The sequence below is a fragment of the Gracilinanus agilis genome, chromosome 5, assembly GCF_016433145.1.
Source record: "Gracilinanus agilis isolate LMUSP501 chromosome 5, AgileGrace, whole genome shotgun sequence".
NCBI classification, from domain to species: Eukaryota; Metazoa; Chordata; class Mammalia; order Didelphimorphia; family Didelphidae; genus Gracilinanus; species Gracilinanus agilis.
Window position 1 is genome coordinate 91,304,679 of NC_058134.1, and position 18,405 is coordinate 91,323,083.

At 37.1% G+C, this 18,405-nt stretch overlaps 1 protein-coding gene across 1 annotated transcript in view; it reads right to left on the reverse strand.

The window, feature by feature from the left end:
• The window catches only part of RBM33 (RNA binding motif protein 33), a 167,461-nt gene extending 153,795 nt beyond the window's left edge, over window positions 1-13,666 (reverse strand). The window contains exon 1 of the mRNA XM_044678623.1: window positions 13,447-13,666. Within this exon, the coding sequence (XP_044534558.1) occupies window positions 13,447-13,495 (49 nt within the window). The 5' untranslated portion in view covers window positions 13,496-13,666. The remainder of the gene's footprint in view (window positions 1-13,446) is intronic.
• Between the last annotated feature and the right edge of the window lie 4,739 nt (window positions 13,667-18,405).

Here is an 18,405-nt window from a genome sequence, read left to right on the forward strand (position 1 = left end):
AAAGAAAGAAAGAAAGAAAGAAAGAAAGAAAGAAAGAAAGAAAAGATGGGATAAATTAATAAGCAAGAGGACGGGACATAACTGTGATTCCATAATTTGGAACATTCCTGGTGTAACTTTAAGATAAAAAGATATATTAATGGAAATTGGAACTATTTTGTAGGTGCCAAACAAGAGAGCCCAGCTTCTAGCCCAACTTAGCACAACTATCGCTGAAGGGGAGCCACATTTACAGAGAAGAGGGCCACTCATCACTGCTACTGCCAACTCAACCCTCAATCATAGCTAACCTGGAAAACCTATGAGTCTTGTGAATAGTGCCCCTAAGACCATCAGCCCTTCTAGTTCAGGCCCTGAAGTCATCAGCCATCCTCTTGTAAGAAAGCAGCCTTTGTAAGAAAATACAATCTGGAAGCTGTCTCTGCATGTGCTAGAGTACCTCCTCGCCCTTTCCTCTCAATAACTAGACATACTATACTAAAGAACCAGAAAAGAAAGATCCTTCCTAGGCATCATCAAATGATTCATAATCAGAAACTAGTATGATTTTATCACTAAAAATGAAATTAAAGAAGGTCTTTGCTGCTGCACTCTGAAATCATGGGCCCTTTCCATTTGACTTACAGCTAAAATCTTTTTTAAGTGTGGTCTCCTCCATTAGAATGTGAATTCCTCAGGAACAGATTTGCCTTGCTTCCCTTTGTATCCCCAGTAGTTAGCATGTAGTGCTTAATGTTTTTTCATTCATTCCCATACAAAATGTTTCTTCATGTCACTATGACTCAAAATATTGGACTAGAATAATCACTGATCTATGGCATTTATATTCTAGCTCAATTCAACAATATTTCACTTAATCAATGTGTCATTTGATCTCTTTCATTAATATGGAATAGTGGAAAGAAAACAATTTGGAGTGGGAGGATATGTGTTCCAATCCCAGTTCTATTTCTTTCTAGCACTCTATGACCCTGGACTGGTCTTGAGGATTCATTTTCCTAATTTATAAAAATAATACTATGGGATTGTCTTTAACATCAACAAAGATCAATGGATTTTGATGCTACTGAACTATGAAGAGATTAGGTTATTGCTATACCACTATACCTCAAATTCTTTACCTAAAAACACAAAAGTTAAAAAGTAAAATTGAATCTAATACAAGCTCTTCATCCTACAGGAACCCAAACCTCTCTTCATACATTTTAATCATAATAGGTTAAGAATATTAAGTGTGCTAAAGTTAATACCTAAAAGTGAATTTCTGAGCTCAGGGAAAAATATGCAAAAAGGATCTCTTCATCATATTACTTTTAAAAAAAAATGTAATTCTCCTGTCATTATCCTCTAATACCAACTCCAAACAAATCAGTGGTTATCTAGGCAAAAATCTACCTTAAATCTATTAACTATATTTGAATGCAGGCTTATACAATAGACTATATACTTTTCTGTAATGTTAATATGTTCATGTTGTGAATTCTTAATAAAAATAATAAATCACGTAACCATGGGAAAATACTCTTAATTAACTAATTGAGTTTTTTTAGGGGCATTAATAATGACACTTCCTAAAGCCCCAGGTGTACATTTTTTAAATTTGTTTCATTCATTAAGTGTTTACTATGTGCTAGGAACTAACTACTAGGCACTGTGCTAGGTTCGTGAAGATACTGGTGTAAAATGGAACATTCCCTGTCCTCAAAAGAATTTAAGATCCACATGGTGGAGGGAAGAGATAGGAGGGTTTTAATATGTAAAAGACAAAATATATATACAAAGTAATTTGAGTTGTGGTTCTAACAACCAAAAGAATAAGGAAAGGCCACAGATAAAAAGAGGAATTTGAATAAAGTTCCTCTTCTAAAAGAAGCTGGAGATTCCAAGAGCCAGAGGTGAGTTGGGAATAGAATACAGGAATGAAAGGCAATCTGTGAAAAGACACAGAGACAGAAGACATGGGGGACATACACACACACACACACACACACACACACACACACACACACAGCAAGTAGTCTCGCTGAACACAGAGTCTGTGAATTGGAGTAATGTGTTTAAGTGTGGAAAGGGTGTAGACTGGAGGCAGACTGATTCCAAAGAGAGGCATTAGTACTTTAGCCTAGAATCAAGAGTCACTGGAGTTTTGTAAGCAAGAGCAGCTGCATGGTTAACACATGGGAGAAGGGAGAAACTTGAAGTAGGAAGAAGAGTTAGAAGGTTCCTGCAAGAGCTTAGGTAAAAAGAGGGGAGAAACTTAATTAGAGAAGTAATAATGAACAGAAAAAAGTAAATTCACTTGTTGAGATTTAAGGAGAGCAAAAGAAAATTAGAGAAATGAGGAATTATCTGTGTACATACTGTACCTGTCCAGGAGAATGTAAGCTTCCCGAGGGCAGGAAAAACTTTTTTTGTCTTTGTATCCCTAACACTCAGTACAATGCTTTGCTCAAAACTGAATTGATAGTTCATCTACTCTAGGTATTTCTATAGATTTAAGTACCACTCAATTAACCTAAGTACTAGATATTGGCTAATGTGTGGATGCTCACAGTACTTCCCCTAAATTGTTTTGCAAATGATGTTTAATGAGAGTAGGATGGATTCCTAAGTCTAAAGCTTCCAGCTGACAAATTTCAAGATATGTTATAACCAAAATGTATGCTTTAAGCAAAGTATTAACCTAGACCAACAGGTTTGTTTCAAACACTAAGATTATGTGATTGAACTATATAAAACTGCAACTGAGCAAAGAAAAAAATCACTGGAGGGGGGGGGGGAGGGAAGGGCAGCTGGGCAGCTCAGTGGATTGGGAGCCAGGACTAGATACAGGAGGTCCTAGGTTCAAATATGGCCTCAGACACTTCCTAGCTGTGTGACCCTGGGCAAGTCACTTAACCCCCATTGCCTAGCTCTTGCCACTCTTTGGCCTTAGAACCAATGCATAGTATTGAGGAAGGTAAGGGTTTAAAAAAAAATAAAATAAAAACAAGGAGAGCCAAGATAAAACATTCTGCAAACAATAGTGGTAAACATCACCACCCCCATGACTCTCTATTCTCGAGAAACAGAACACACCTAGAGACTAAAAAAAGCATGAGCCATCAAAACAATTTATACAAATGTCAATTGTCATATATGGTTTGAAAAATGAAACAAAAGAAAATCCTTGTTTATACCTCACTATTGGTAAAATAAAGACTTGCACTCTCCCCCTACTCGGCCTTTAAACAAAGTTTCAATAACAAAAGGTATATGACCAATTCTCCAAAACGGGGACAATGGGTAACTTCAAAAATGAGAAAGACCTGTAAATCTATATACACTATACTATACACAGAACATGAAAAAATAGGAAAAGGAGATGAAATGGTATCATTTATAGTGAAAAGGAAAAAGCCTTAAACTTTAGGTTTTAGATTCTAGTTCTGCCCTAGAATCTGTAGTAGGCCATAACCCATAGGTACCAGTTCTTAAAGGATTAAGAAGATGATACATACTGCTATCAAATGATAAAAAAGCACAATGTCTCTTAAAACCCCTCAGAAACTCTAAACATAGAGATTGAGAGTACAGTCAAATCTAAAGCAAAGTTACCAACTTTGTTACTTCAGTTGATCTTACTGATATGAACCCTGACTTCTCACTCTGTGGGACTTTTGTCTGTGATCTGTAAATCTTTCCCAAGGCTTTGTTCTTGATCTTTTCAACTTAAATGAATACCAATCAAGAACATGGACTGTCTAATACTCTTCCTTTATATAGGAAAGACCCATTTCCTTTCTCTGGTCATAAAACTCTCCAGTGACATATTTTTGTCACTTCTCTTGTGCTACTCTTTATAATAGGTTGCAGCCTATTTAATCTATGCACTTCTCCACTGTACTGAGGATAAGCCATAATTTTAATTCTTTAAGAGATGGCAATATTCCATAAATCATAACCATATAGCATTACTGAATTTTTAAAAGACAGACCCTTGTTTCAGAGAACAATAGAAATATTTTATACAACTGAAAAACAATTCCATCTTCTCTCTTCCCCCAGCTCAATGTCCACAGATTGTCTGTCCATTAAGCATTCTTTGTGCACTTGGTTTTCCTGTGAAAGCAGGCAAAGCTTCTGACTGATAAAAGAACTAATTTAGGACATTCCGCAATGTTCCAAGACTTGACCAATCAGCACAATGTCATCCACAATCAGAGGTGTTTGGGGGAACTAACCATAATAAGGAATCCCCCTTTAATTTGGACTCTGCACTGGACATCCTTCATTACCATGGAAAACACCTGTGAAAATTAAGTGTCTTGCTCATTAATGCTTTACTTAAAGATCAACGTTCTCTCTACTGTTCTATTTTTAAGGACTATTGCATGATTTTAACATATACATGAAAGGTAACTCTCTGGATAAGAGCATTTTAAGGAAGTGTTAACAAAAGGCTATCAACAATACATACAGTGGAATCTTCTATGTTTTATATACTTCAGTTAATTGTATAAAATTAATAAAAATGCTGTCTGATGTAGAATATTAATTCAAATTTTTATCAATACACTACAGAGACTTTACAGAGCTGGGATAGTGGGAATATGATTTTGGGAGCTATTTATATTTTCTTAGATACTTTTCTTTGGCAATGCTATATATCCTATGATTTTTTTTCCCACGTATTCATTACCCTCTTCTTTTTCATGTTTCAAAATTGATTTCTCAATACCTTTAAGTTTCATTAACTCCAGAATGGACCTTCTCAGAGTATCCTTGGTATAATGTAGCTGTTCTTCCATCTTGATTTTTTAGTGCTATTTCTACTTTCTGTTGCAACTAATCTAGGACTGTGATGCCAAGAGTCCAGCTATAGTGAATGGTCCTGCTGCATCTTATAGAAAAATGAGTTTGTTACAGAGATCTTTATAATTTTTTCCCCTTTTTTGGTCGGTTCAATGCCTTACTAGTAAATCTGGCATAAAAATTCAGATATTATTTGAATTTATTTTACATTTATATGTGACCAATGCAACAAGAAAATATAATTTTTAGGCAAAAAAAAAAAAAGGAAGACCAAAGAAGGGATAGAACCTGTGGGACAGATAAGATAGTGACAACAGAGAGAAGGCATTGTTACTTATTTTTTATTTAACTTCTACTTTTTCTGCCAAAGAGAACTTTTTCCCAGGAAACTACAGAACCAAAATGATGGACAGATAATAGATATCCAAGATAAATAAAGAACTAATAAGAAAGCACTTAACTGCCCTAGATGAATTCAAGTCACCTAACCGAGATGAACTACACCTTCAGGTATTGATAAATGTTAACTGCTGAGCAATGTCAATAATATTTGAAAGACCATAGAAAATATGAGCAGAAGTCTGGAAAAAGGCAAATGTACCAATTTTCCAAAAAGAGGAAAGAACAAAGTTTGTAACTCTAAGCCACTGAGTATAACTTCAGTAACTAGGAAAATTGTGTAATAGATAAGGTAAATATCTAAAAAGGGAAGCAATGATTACAGATCCAGCAAGGTTTCATCAAGAATAAACCAGGATGGGAGTGGCTAGAAGGCTCAGTGGATTGAGAATCAGGTCTAAAGACAGGAGGTACTGGGTTCAATTTTAGCCTCAGACAATTCCTAGCTATGTGACCCTGGACAAGTCACTTAACCACCATTGCCTGGCCCTCACCACTCTTCTGCCTTGGAGCCAATACACAGTATTGATTCTAAGATAGAAGGCAAGGTTTAAAAAAAAAAATGGGCTGGGTTGGTAGATGAGAGGAAAGTTGTAGATATAGTTTATCTAGGTTTTAACAAAGGTTTTGAAAAAGTATCTTGTTGACATAAATTTGGGGACATGGTCAAAAAAGAAATTTGTTTTGCCTGACTACATATATTTGTTACAAGGACTTGGTTTTTCTTTTTCTTTTTTCCAAAGAGGGGAGAGGGGAATTAGAAGGCTGAAAAAAAATGCTTAATTTTTTAAAAAGTTTAAATTAAGTTTTAATAACACCCAAGATCTCTGATTTGTCCTGTGCTATATAAAATTCTTAATAATGATTTCAACAGATACAAGGGGTATGCTCTCACCAAATATGCAAATGACACAAAGCTGGGATTGACAACTCACATGTTCAGTGATTCCCAAACTTTTTTGGCCTACCGCCCCCTTTCCAGAAAAAATATTACTTAGCCCCCTCGAAATTAATTTTTTTTTTTAATTTTAATAGCAATTAATAGGAAAGACAAATGTACCTGTGGCCATCACTGCCCCCGCCCTGGATCACTGCAGCACCCACCAGGGGGCGGTATCAACCACTTTGGGAATCACTGTGAAAGAGTTAAGGATCCAGAAAGGACTTTGGTAGGGGTCAGCAAATTAAAGTCTGTAGCCAATGTGGGAAAGCTGGCTTTCATACCAGCTACTGACAAAAAGCTAAGAAAGTTTTTTTGCATGTTTTTAAAAAAAGTTTTCTTGTATTTTAAAATGTAAAAAACATTCTTAGCTTTGGGCCAGCCCCCAAGCCAATAGTTTGCCTAGGCCAGGGCATTATGCTTAATATCTTAAGATAAAATTCAATCACAATAAATTTAAAGGTTTCTACTTGGCTACAAAAAATCAACTGCAAAAGCATGAGATGCCAGAGACATGGTTAAAGAATAGTTGTTCTGAAATATATCTAATTGTTTTAGTGGCCTAAAAGTTTGAGTCAGAAGGGTGATATAGCAGCAAAAGAAATTAATGGAATCTTGGCTGAATTAAGGGAGTCATAGCTTCCAGGAAGAGGGAGGTAATCATTCCACTCTACTCTGCCTTCATCAGGCATCATCTGGTATCTGTGTTCAATTCTATGTACCAGTTTGAGGACACTGGTAGTTTTGGATACTCTGCAGAGGAGGGCAATCAGAGTAGAAGATTATCTTGAGTCCATGACATAGAAGGATTGGTTAGTTGGGGATGATTATACTGAATTACTTCAGGAGGGACATGAAAGCTGTTTTCAAGTGTTTGAAGTACTTTCATATAGGACAGGGATTAAACTTGTTCCTTTTGGCAAAAACAGAAGCAATGAACATAAGTTGCAAACGAGGTAATTTAGTCTTACTTTCAGGAAAAACTTACTAACAATTAGTCCAAAAATGTACTGCCTTGAATGGTGATGGATTCCCTTTTCTTGGAGTTCTTCAAACAGAGATTATATGTCCATGTGTCAGAAAATGAGGTAGGGATTCTCTTTATGTATGTGTTGGTCTACATGGCCACTAAGGTTCCTTCCAACCCTCATATCTAGTGATGTGTCAGAAATATGAATGTAAGACAACAAATAAAATTCTACTAAGCAGAATTATGCACAACCATAGGATTCACATTAAAACATTTCCAATGAACAATGTTCAAAAAATGTTTTTAAGAAGTACATTATTCATTTTGAAAAAAAAAGTGGGATCTCACATTACCAAGTACTGAAGATGTAAGAGTCAAAGTCATCAAAAAGTATAGGAAGGTGCCAGTAAAAGTAGTATTAAATATTTAACTTGAATATACTTATGACTTTCCTTCCTAGGAAATAAAGTAATTCTGGAATTTCACTTTATTTTCAAAATATGCCTGAGATAAGGAGGAGCAGGAATTATTAAACATGGGAAAATAGATTAAATATGTACCAGGAATACATAGGCAGTGGCACAACCGAAATCCCTTGGATCTTTAACAGATATTATTTACTTATTATATTTAACAGATATGGTATAGTCAAAACAACATCGGATTTGGGGTCTAAAGACTTGTATTTGAATCCTAGATATGTGACAATGAGATAGATGTTTAACTTTCCCGAGGCTCAGACTCTTCATCTTACTATAAAATGGAGATTATATTACTTGTACTATCTACCTCTACACCTTATAGGGTTGGTCACTGTGAGAAGCAAATAAGAATAAATGGAAGGGGGGACAGCTGGGTAGCTCAGTGGATTGAGGTCCTAGGTTCAAATGTGGTCTCCAGACACTTCCCAATGTGTGACCCTGGGCAAGTCACTTAACCTCCATTGCCTAGGCCTTACTGTTCTTCTGCCTTGGAACCAATACAGAGTATTGATTCCAAGACGGAAGGTAAGAGTTAAAAAAAAAATGAATGAATGAATGAATGAATGGAAGCAAAAAAAGAATTTTTAAAAAGCAAGCACTAAATTATGTACATAAAAATGTAAACAGTTCTCTGTAATTCAGTCACATAAATATAAGCATTTATGTGTATCTATGTTTTAAGCTTTCCCCAATATTAATGAGCAAAATATTATCCCCGTTATTACATTTTTAAGGAATCTTATATAATTTTGACATATACATGAAAGATAGATGTCTTGTTAGCAAATAGCCTCAAAGGTATCATTCTGTATCAAATCAAATGCTTTTAGGATTCAGTCAAATTCAACATTTATTAATATTTAATATGGGGAATGGCACCATTCTAAGTGGAAGGGAGAAAAAAAAAAAACCCTTGGCCCCAAGCTTACCTTTACCTTCTGGGGAAATACAAAATGAAAACAGATAAATGAAAATAAAATTTGAGAAAGGAAAATGAGTATTCATAACTTGGAGGAAGGCAGCTCAGGAAGTTTTACTGAAGAATCAGTGGCACCTAGCCTTTAAAGATGAGGATTCTGAGAGCCAAAAGTGAGAAGGCAGCTAGGTGGTACAATAGATAAGCGTACTGAACTTTAAGTCAGAAAAATCTGAGTTCAAATATTGCCTCAGGCTCTCCCTAGCAGTGAGAAGCTGAGCAAGTCACTGAACCTCTTATATGCCTAAGTTTCCTCATTTGTAAAATGGGGATAATAACAGCACTATGTCCAAGGTGTTTTGCAAACCTTTATTTTTTTAAAAAGTGCTATATAAATGCCAACTAATAATATGAAAAGGAGGAAGAACAGAAAGGAGGAGAATAAAGAGGAAAAGGTGATGATAGTAGTACTAGTAGTACAGGAGACCTCATCCATAAAGGCCAGACAGCAAGAAGAACCACCATCAGGGACATTATCTCAATTTGTCTTCTCCCTTTGCCCAGGCTGCTTAAGCCTTGAATAAGATGGGAGGGAGAATGAGCAGACTACTATCTATCCTACCACCATATCCTAAAATACTCCTGGTTTTCCTGCTTCTGTGCTTTGTTATTTTAACCATCTAAACCAGGGGTCGGCAATGTATGGCTCTAGCGCCATATCTGGCTCTTTTGAGGGCCAGATCTGGCTCTTTCTACAGAAGCCATAAAGTCAATTTTTTTTCAGGTGCTGTTACAGGAGCGCGCACTGTGAGCACGGTAGGGCTCTCACAAAATTACATTTTAAAAAATGTGGCGTTTATGGCTCTCACGGCCAAAAAAGTTGCCGACCACCTGATCTAAACTATGGGCCTCAGTCTTCCCATCCAATTCATCACATCCTTAAGATTCCCAAGCCTTTCTATCCGTGATGTAGCTCAACTTTCTTTTATGCATTGACTCCTCCAGGTAAAGTGAAAGACAGTTCCTTATGATCAGGGAAATTAGTACAGTGCCCGGAATCTGGTAAACATTAAATAAATGTTTTTCCATTTATTTATGCACTCATTCATATTACATAGTTTACATTGTGGGTTAAATAGATTTTGTAGGTTTGGTTCTCTAAGCCACTGCTGCCTACATTCATTCCTTAAGAGAGATAATATATGTAAAGCATTATACAAACCTTAATGGATCGTATAATATTAATTATCATCAAGTATCCTACCACTTCCCTAAACAACATAAATCCAGTTTTTTATTCCAAAAGTCTAGATAACAATAATTCCTCAATTGACAACTATATGTACCAAAGAGAGCTATTCAACTGGCTTCAAAATTTTTTTTTCTAATTTTTGCCTATTTCTTATTCTTCATATATTAAGCAAACCCAGATGAAAACTGGATAATAGATTTTCATGTCAGCATTAATAAAGTAACACAAAAATCATAACAAACATAAAATTATCATTTTAATACTTGTCAAAATTGGGGACAGCTAGGTGGCTCAGTGGACAAAGCCAAGCCTAGAAAAAGGAGGTCCTGGGTTCAAATCCTAACCTCTGACACTTCCTAGCTATGTGACCTTGGGCAAGTCACTTAACCCTAAATGACTAGCCTTTAAGGTCCTTCTGCTTTGGAACCAATACACAATATTGATTCTAAGATGGAAGTTAAAGTTACCAAAAAATACTTGTCACCATCTAAAACTACTGCACTTAGGCTCTTCTACAACATATAACATCCCTATAAGTTACACTCATAAGCTTACCAGCCTATATCTTTGACCCCCCCTATATCTCTGAACCCTAACTGCCTAACAATTTTGTTGCTAAATAAGACATCTTTAACAGCAAATTTTAAATGGAATCTATGTTAACAAATCAAGGGTTATAAAAATGAGTCTTTTGAATATGAAGTTCTGCACCCCCAACAAAAAAATACATAAGATTAAAAAGAAAATATTACATACTCCAAGATTCATTCTGAAAGTGCAACTCTGGAGTAATTGTAAATCTAGAGTTAAATATTGTTTTACTTAATAGAAATGAAATATAACATGTAGATTAATTAAAATGTGGGTTCTTTTGTCAATGCTTATCAGAAAAATCTACATAATTTATCTACAATGATATAGCCATAGCTAGACTATAGAGGTTTTATCCTTAAACTATCACCATTTACTAAATTCCACCTTTGTGTGGAATCCCTGCTGAAGGTGATATTAAGCTTTAGGCAAGGCACAATCCCTGCCCTCATGAATCATACAGTTTAAGAAAGAAGATACAGCAAAAATAACATAAATCCTTACTATTACATGACAAGTGTTATCAAAGAATTACAAAATAAAATACTAAGAGGGACTGGAAGAACAATATAGAGAAACCAGGATTGGAAATCATGGAACACTTCAACCAATCTACAAACATTTATTAAATGTCTAACATGTTCCAAGTACTATACTAATGAACAATGGAGATAATATAAAGAATAAAATAATTTCTATACTCAAGGAACTTTTTTAAAAAGTCTTACCAGCTGGGTAGAAATCAATGAGTGAAGATGGGAAAGGGAGGAATCCCTGGCACAGACCGTGAATAAACGACATGGTTATGAGTTAAGAAAATAACAGAATTCAGATGGGAGTATAAATTGTATTCAGGGGAATATGATAGTTACAAACTGTAGGAGGCCTTGAATGTCAGACAGAAAAATCTGAACTTTACCATTGTAGGAAAATAAAGAACCACTACAGATTGTTGAGCAGAGGAATAACATAACTAGATCTGTACATAATAAAGTTTATTCTGTCAATAGTATGAGCTTGGATTAGTGATCACTTTCTATCTGGGTGACCTTGAACAAATCACTTAACCTCTCTGTCCTCAGTTTCCACATTTTGAAATGAGCATTTTGAATGAAATTACCTCTAGAGGGGGAGAGAATCTGGAACTCAAATTTTAAAAAAAAGATTGTTAAAAAAATTTTTACGTGGAAAATACTTGGGAAAAAATTATGTATTCTTGAAAAAGAATAATCCATCATCGAAAGCTGAAATTCAGACTGAATGAGGGCACCTAAGAAATATTCCTATAAGGAAAATGCATGGGCTTATTCTGATGTCTATGGGGCCATTTTTTGTTTCCTGATATAAGATCCTAAGTCAAGAACTAAAAGGATCCTTGGAGATGAGCTAGTTTTAACACCTCATTTTAGAGATGAGGAAATTTAGAAGAAGGTTATACAGGTCACAAAGATAAGAATTGTAGAAGAGCTATGATTTGAATACAGTTCCTTGATCTCAACATCAGCATACTTCCTCTTAAAGCACATTGCCTCCTCCAAGTTCTCAATTAAGTCCTAAATATTTGAATTCACTAGGTAAGTTAACTCTAGTTAAGTGAAGTAAATTAAATCTGAAATGTAGGAATTTTCCTGATTTACCACTTTTCCAATAATAGTATATGCCAAAATCTGGAACTCAGTCATCAAAGATAAAGCTGCATTTTTTAGGGGGAAAAAAGTTCTTAAAGAGCAAATGTAAAAGAGCTTAAAAGAGCACGAATTCACATTGCCATTCAGAAAAAAAAAAGTGAAAAAAAGCAAAGTAAAATGCCCCCAAATAAAAAATAATGTACTTTTCCACTTAAAAAAAAGTTTTGAATTTGAGAAATCATCCCATCCTTATTTTTAAGACCATCTAAAGATCTTAAATTCAATTCTGAATCATACAATTTTATATTCAAAATGTTTAAAAACAGCATATCAAAAAAAAAAAACCAAAGTGCTACCATTTCTACATACACTCTTTTTGGTTTATTTCAATATAAACTTTAGTGTGGTCTAAACTGAGCTAAAAATTTCTACATGACTACTGGAATGTAATGTGATCATTACTAATTAATATATGAGTTCAAAAGCAACCCACCCCAACAACCCAGCCCGACCCCCAGCCCCATACCTGGATTCAATTTGACCTCCCCAAACTGCTTTTGTTTAGTGCACTATTTTATGTGTGTCCCATTTCTCAAATTCTTGTCAGAGAAAACACTTTTTAAAAAGATGTAAACTTTCCACTTGGGGAAAAAAGAACTTCAAACTCTTTCAAAGCTGCTTTTAACTTTTAAAAATCACATTTCGTACTTGTATTTTGTGAGAAAATATCTTGCTTTTTATTTTAATAAAAAAAAAAATCTAGGAAGTAATCTGACAAAATTCCAATTCGAATACATCCCCCCCTAATTAAGAAGGCACATAAAGGGAAAATCTGTTTCTATTCAAGATGACAAGATAAAAAAATATATAAATAAGTTGCATTTTTAATGAGTTCTCACTTTTTCAAAAGTATTCATACATCTTCAACATTCCGCAAGAACAACCCACGTTGCTGACTGTGGGTAGAGGTTATTCTTTCTCAGAAAACTTTAAAGTTCACCTTATGTGTGTCAGGTTTCCTAACGCTGTCGGTTAAAATGACCCTAGACATACATATTTCTCGATCTACCAAAGGAGTAATAACTGCACTCCTCAAAATGACATTTCTGGCCTACAATAACTGGGGTTGGGGGGCACATAGTGCCTCTCAACTAAAGTGCTGTGCAATAGACCTAGCAACTCGCCCCCCAAATCGTAAGAATTTGGAAGTCAAATATACAATTTCAAGGCCAAATCAGGAACAGAGGGGAGGGGGCCTGAGGGGCGGGAGAAGGAGGAGCCGCTTCTCCAACCCACTAGTGACAATAGAGGATGGAGACGGCTCCAGGGGCCTGGAAAAGCTAAGGGGAGGGAAGACGCTAAAAGGCCCTCTCGGTCACCGCACTCCTCGGCTCCCTCACGCCTCTGCCCTCCCAGTGCCCGCGCCGCCATACCCTGGCCTCCTCCTAGCCCCGAGCGGGGCGACCTCACTCACCTCCAGCTCCAGTTCCCGCTCCTCCGCCCGAACCCAGGGCAGCCGCCATGGTGACTCCCGAGCTCGGCTCTCGGCCTCGCCCCCACCAAACCAGCTGGCGGGGAGAACAGGCCTGATCACGAGCCGAGGGGAGGGTGAAAGGTGGGGAAGGGCCGACCCGTGGACCCGGGCAGGGTGGGAGGGGGAGGAGAGAGGAGAGGCCGGGGCGGTTCGTTGTCCACACCGGCCTCTTCTCCTCCGCAGGAAGAAAACAACAAACTATCCCAACATGGCCGCCGACTGCGCTCCCTCCGCCGCGGTGCACTCCGGGATGGTGGCGGACCGTAGGTGCCAGTCCCTGGGTTGGCTCGTGTGAGCACGTGCTCTCGAACGTGAGACGGGAACTGCAGCCGACTCAGTGCGCACGCGCGAGGGCAGAAAGGTGCGCGCGCTGGTTAGGCCTGCCAACAAAAACCAGATTTCGTCTGGAGAGGGTGGGTTTGGTGCATAAGAAGAGTTCGTTCCTACCGAGGGACCCAGTCTTGGAACCGAGGCTCTTCGAAGGCCACGGAAATCGGACACGCCCCCGAAGACCGAAAAACAAGGAATCTATCCCAACCCCCAACGTAGGAGAATCTATTAGTAAGCCGCTTTGCGGCTTTTGGCTCTGTGCTTTACTGCGGGCACGTAGCTAATGAAATGGAGAGATGGATGGTATTTGCGGATGCGGGGGAGGAAGGAGAGTCTGCCTTCTCCCTGGTCGTCCTATGGTACTGGGGCGGAGGGAAGCAAAGATGATTGCTATCTCTTCGTCTGCTCTTCCTGGGGAATCGGGTAATGCACTTGGGGCTCATGAATAGCTTTAAAAAGATAAGCTTCCTACCCTCTGGGAGCTTAGAGTCTAGATCACTTGTTTACCGCGCAATCGTGGGTAAACCACCTCGTAGTGGTTTTGCTGAGTAGAACTAGGACTGTGTTGGAGGTCAAAGCAGTATGAGTACAGTATTTTTTTTTATGACAGGAACCAGATTGATGATAATAGCTAACATTTTTATAGCACTTAATATGTGCCGGGCATTTGTATTAAGTACATATAAATAATTTTCATTTGATCCTCACAGCAACCCTGCTATTATTATCCCCATTTTACAGATGAGGAAACAGGAAAAGAGGTGAAGTGACTTGCCCATGGTCATACAGCTAGGCATTTTCCAGGCTGAATTTGAACTCAGGTCTTCCTGACTCCAGGCTCAGCAAAATTTCATTAATTGGTAAATGTATATTAAGTGCATACTATGTGCCAGGCCTTGTACTAAATAAATAAAATATATTTGGCATTTGTAACATTGACTTTCTTTAGACTTAATTTAGATAGGCTTTCTGAGTTGCCCTGCAACAAAACCTGTTGATCTTCCTAAATTTAGACACCCATCTTGAAGAGGACCTGCCAGAGTTTGTTCTCTTCTGGAATAGTTATAAAAACCAAGGATCACCCCCACACAGCGCAATAAGACCTCAGAATAGGACCTTGGTGGAATTTGGAGTAACAAAAATCAACATTAAAGGGGAAAGCTAGGGGGCTCAGTGGATTGAGGGCCAATCCTAGAGATGGCATAGGTCCTAGGTTCAAATCAGGCCTCAGATACTTCCTAGCTGTGTGACCCTGGTTAAGTCATTTAACCCTTATTGCCTAGGCCGTAACTCTTCTGCCTTGGAACCAATATACAGTATTGTCCCTAAGAGGAAAGGGTTAAAAAAAACAGTATTAGAGAAGAGTCAAGCTGAATTGGAATGTTTAGAGATTTCTGAATGAGAAAGCAGTTAATAATAAACTGTTCTAGTTAATAAATTCTTAAAAGGACTAAGAAGTCAGGCACACTGATAAACTGTTGTTAAAATTATAGATTGATCTTTTTGGAATTATACTAGAAAAGTCACTAAACTATAAATATCCTTTGATCCAATAATTGGACATCCAGGCATATAAACAGGAACTGTGAAAACAGAAAAGGGCCCCACATTTATAAAACTACTTACTCCATTCCTTTTTTGTAGTAGTAAAGAACTGAAAATAAAGTTGCTCCTCCATTCTCTGATGTGTGGACCAGTGTTCTTAAATGTAATGGAATAGTCTTGCACAGAAAGAACTTATGAATATGAAGAATTCAGGGAAACTTGAGAGAATTTGTATGAATCAAAGCAGAGTAAAGCGAGTAAAAACAGGAAGATAAGTTGAAGAAAAAATATAATTGAAAGACATCAAAATTCCACTCAATTCTGAAGGAAAAAGGGCAAAGAGGACACAAATGTATTAATTGCCTACTATCTGCCAAGCACTATGCTAAGCACTACTTATCCTTCCACAATAATCCTAGGAGCTGGGAGGTAGGTACCTTTATCATTCCCATTTTATAGATGGGGTAGCTGAAACAGAGTTGAAGTGTCTTGCCCAAAGACAAACATAAGTGTCAGTAATATTTGAAAGACCATGGAAAATATGAGCACAAGTCTGGAAAAAGGCAAATATACCAATTTTCCAAAAAGAGGAAAGAACAAAGTTTGTAACTCTAAGCCACTGAGTATAACTTCAGTAACTAGGAAGGCCCTCAAACCCATTTGGAGTAAAATTGGTATGATAGTCAGCCATGCCTATTAATGCAATGTAAAGTAGGAGGCATCTGAGTCAAAATAGTTTTTTTTAAGCTGCCTCTATTTTATATTTTTATTAGGAGGAGGGAATTTATTTGTGAGGACATTTTGAATATGTTTGCTTCAGGCAGAAGCTTGTGAACTCTTACTGAATGAAATAATAAAGGGTTAATACAGCTAGGATAGGAAAATATGGGTGCAACCATTGTGAAATTATCCTGACTGATGCCAAGAGGCAGAATTGGGAGATTAAACAGACCAAAGCGTTCTACTAAAGGGACAAACAGGCTGATCATAACCAAATCAGTCTTGATATTCCTAAGGGACAACCACAAGCAAAGTCCAGAGTACAAGTTGACCAATTTTGTTCATGAAAGTGATGAGCAGCTAAGTGTTGAGGTTTGAAGTACAGACAATGATCTCAAATCCTGGGAACGTTACTTCCTAACTTTCACTTTTCCATTTGTTACCTATGAAGATAAAGTCCAGGAATAGTACAGTAATAAACAGAATAGAAAAGAGGTTTGGGTATCCCATCCCACCATCTCATACCAGAGGGAAGGTATCAAAAGATTGAAATATTCTGGAAGATTACCTGGCCTGGCCTAGTTTGAAAAGTGGGAGTAGTGAGTGGCTATGCTATGGAGACATGAGTAAGTACATGGGTAAAGAACAACACCCTCCTCTGACAATCACATTATGGGGAGAAATAGGTCAAGAATGGCCTGAAGGAGTGAGGAAGAGGGGGCTGTTGCCATCAAGCTATCCCTCCATAGTTGAGACTGGAAGAGGCTTAAGGTTTTACATCTTATATTTGAAACTGGTTCCAGTTTGTTGTATTCCCTTTTTTTTTTTAACCTTTTACCTTCTATCTTAGAATTAATTCTCTACTCATTCTAATACAGAAAAGCAGTAAGGGCTAGGTAATGGGTGAATGAGTGTTAAGTGACTTGCCCAGGGGCGTACAGCTAGAAAGTGGAGCAAGATTTGAACCTAGGACCTCTTTAGGCCTGGCTCTGAATCCACTGTCACCCAGCTACCCCTTTATTCTGCTTACTTTTAGTAAAACTTTTCTCTATAATATTCTAAACTACATACTTTCAAATAGAAATTAAGATTATTCTGAATGTGTACTCTGTCCATTGTCCACCATCACTATACCCTAGAATCATTGAATGAACATAGAAGACAAAATAAGGGAATTGGAAGAGGTGCTTATACCAAAGACTCATTAATCTAAAAAAACAAGATGAAGATATTTGCAGCTTCTAGGTTAATATCCATTATAAAGAATGAATTAAAGAAATCCTTTCAAGAACTTGACTTAATGAGTTGAATGCGCTCGGATGACAACAAATGTATTTTGGAAAGTACATTTCAGGAGCAAGAAATGAAAGGGGGTTAAATAATCATATGCCACACAGAATATCTATACAATAGGGCTGCTGTCTTCAAGAAGAGAGTTGGAGAGATTGTTTCCAAGCAAAACTTCTTGTGGATATAGAGTTCTTTATCTACATAAAGGTTTGTGTATACATAAATGCATATGTGAATATATGTATGTATAGAAATAGGCCTGGATAGTGGCAGAAAATTATAAAGTAAAGTGTTAATTGAACTCAAATGAAAAAAGAGTGCAAAATAGATTAGAAAATAAAATTTAACAGTGCACTGCATAAAATAAACAACAAACCTAAGGATTCAACATGAAATGAAGTGAGAGGTTAGATTTGTTGTGCTTCAGCTGAATCCAAATATAGAAGTAACAATCCAAAAGTAGAAGTAATTCCAGGATAAAGCATCAGCAAAAGTAGCTACTATCAAGAGAAGGAAACCACATTCTGCCAAAAGGTGATATAAATAATAAAATTATCAATGTTAAAGACAGATAACCATGAATAGCACCAGAACTACATTCTCTTTTTTTTAAGCATATTAAATTGCAAAAAGACCTAGGCAGTAAAACAAGAATGGGTTCATTCAATGTCTGATCTAACAATAAAACAGTAAAAAGTAAGGATTGGAACAGAATGTTGGTATAGTCCTAAACTCCCTTTTGATATCCAACATGGATTACCTTCCTCCGCAGGACAGCCCTGTGTTACTATTTGGTACTATTTGTACATAAGGACATGATTCCTGATGGTTGGAGAGATTTCTAGGAGAAAAAGCAAAGGCACAGGCTGGGAATGGCAGATGAGAGTCTTCTGAAGCCATAAGCACATGTCCCTCTTTGCTTTTTTTCCCCAGAAGTCAAGAGTTTCATCTCCCTATACACATACAAATTCATGGAGTCACTCTTAGGTGATTACCAAGCCAACTAGAGGGTAT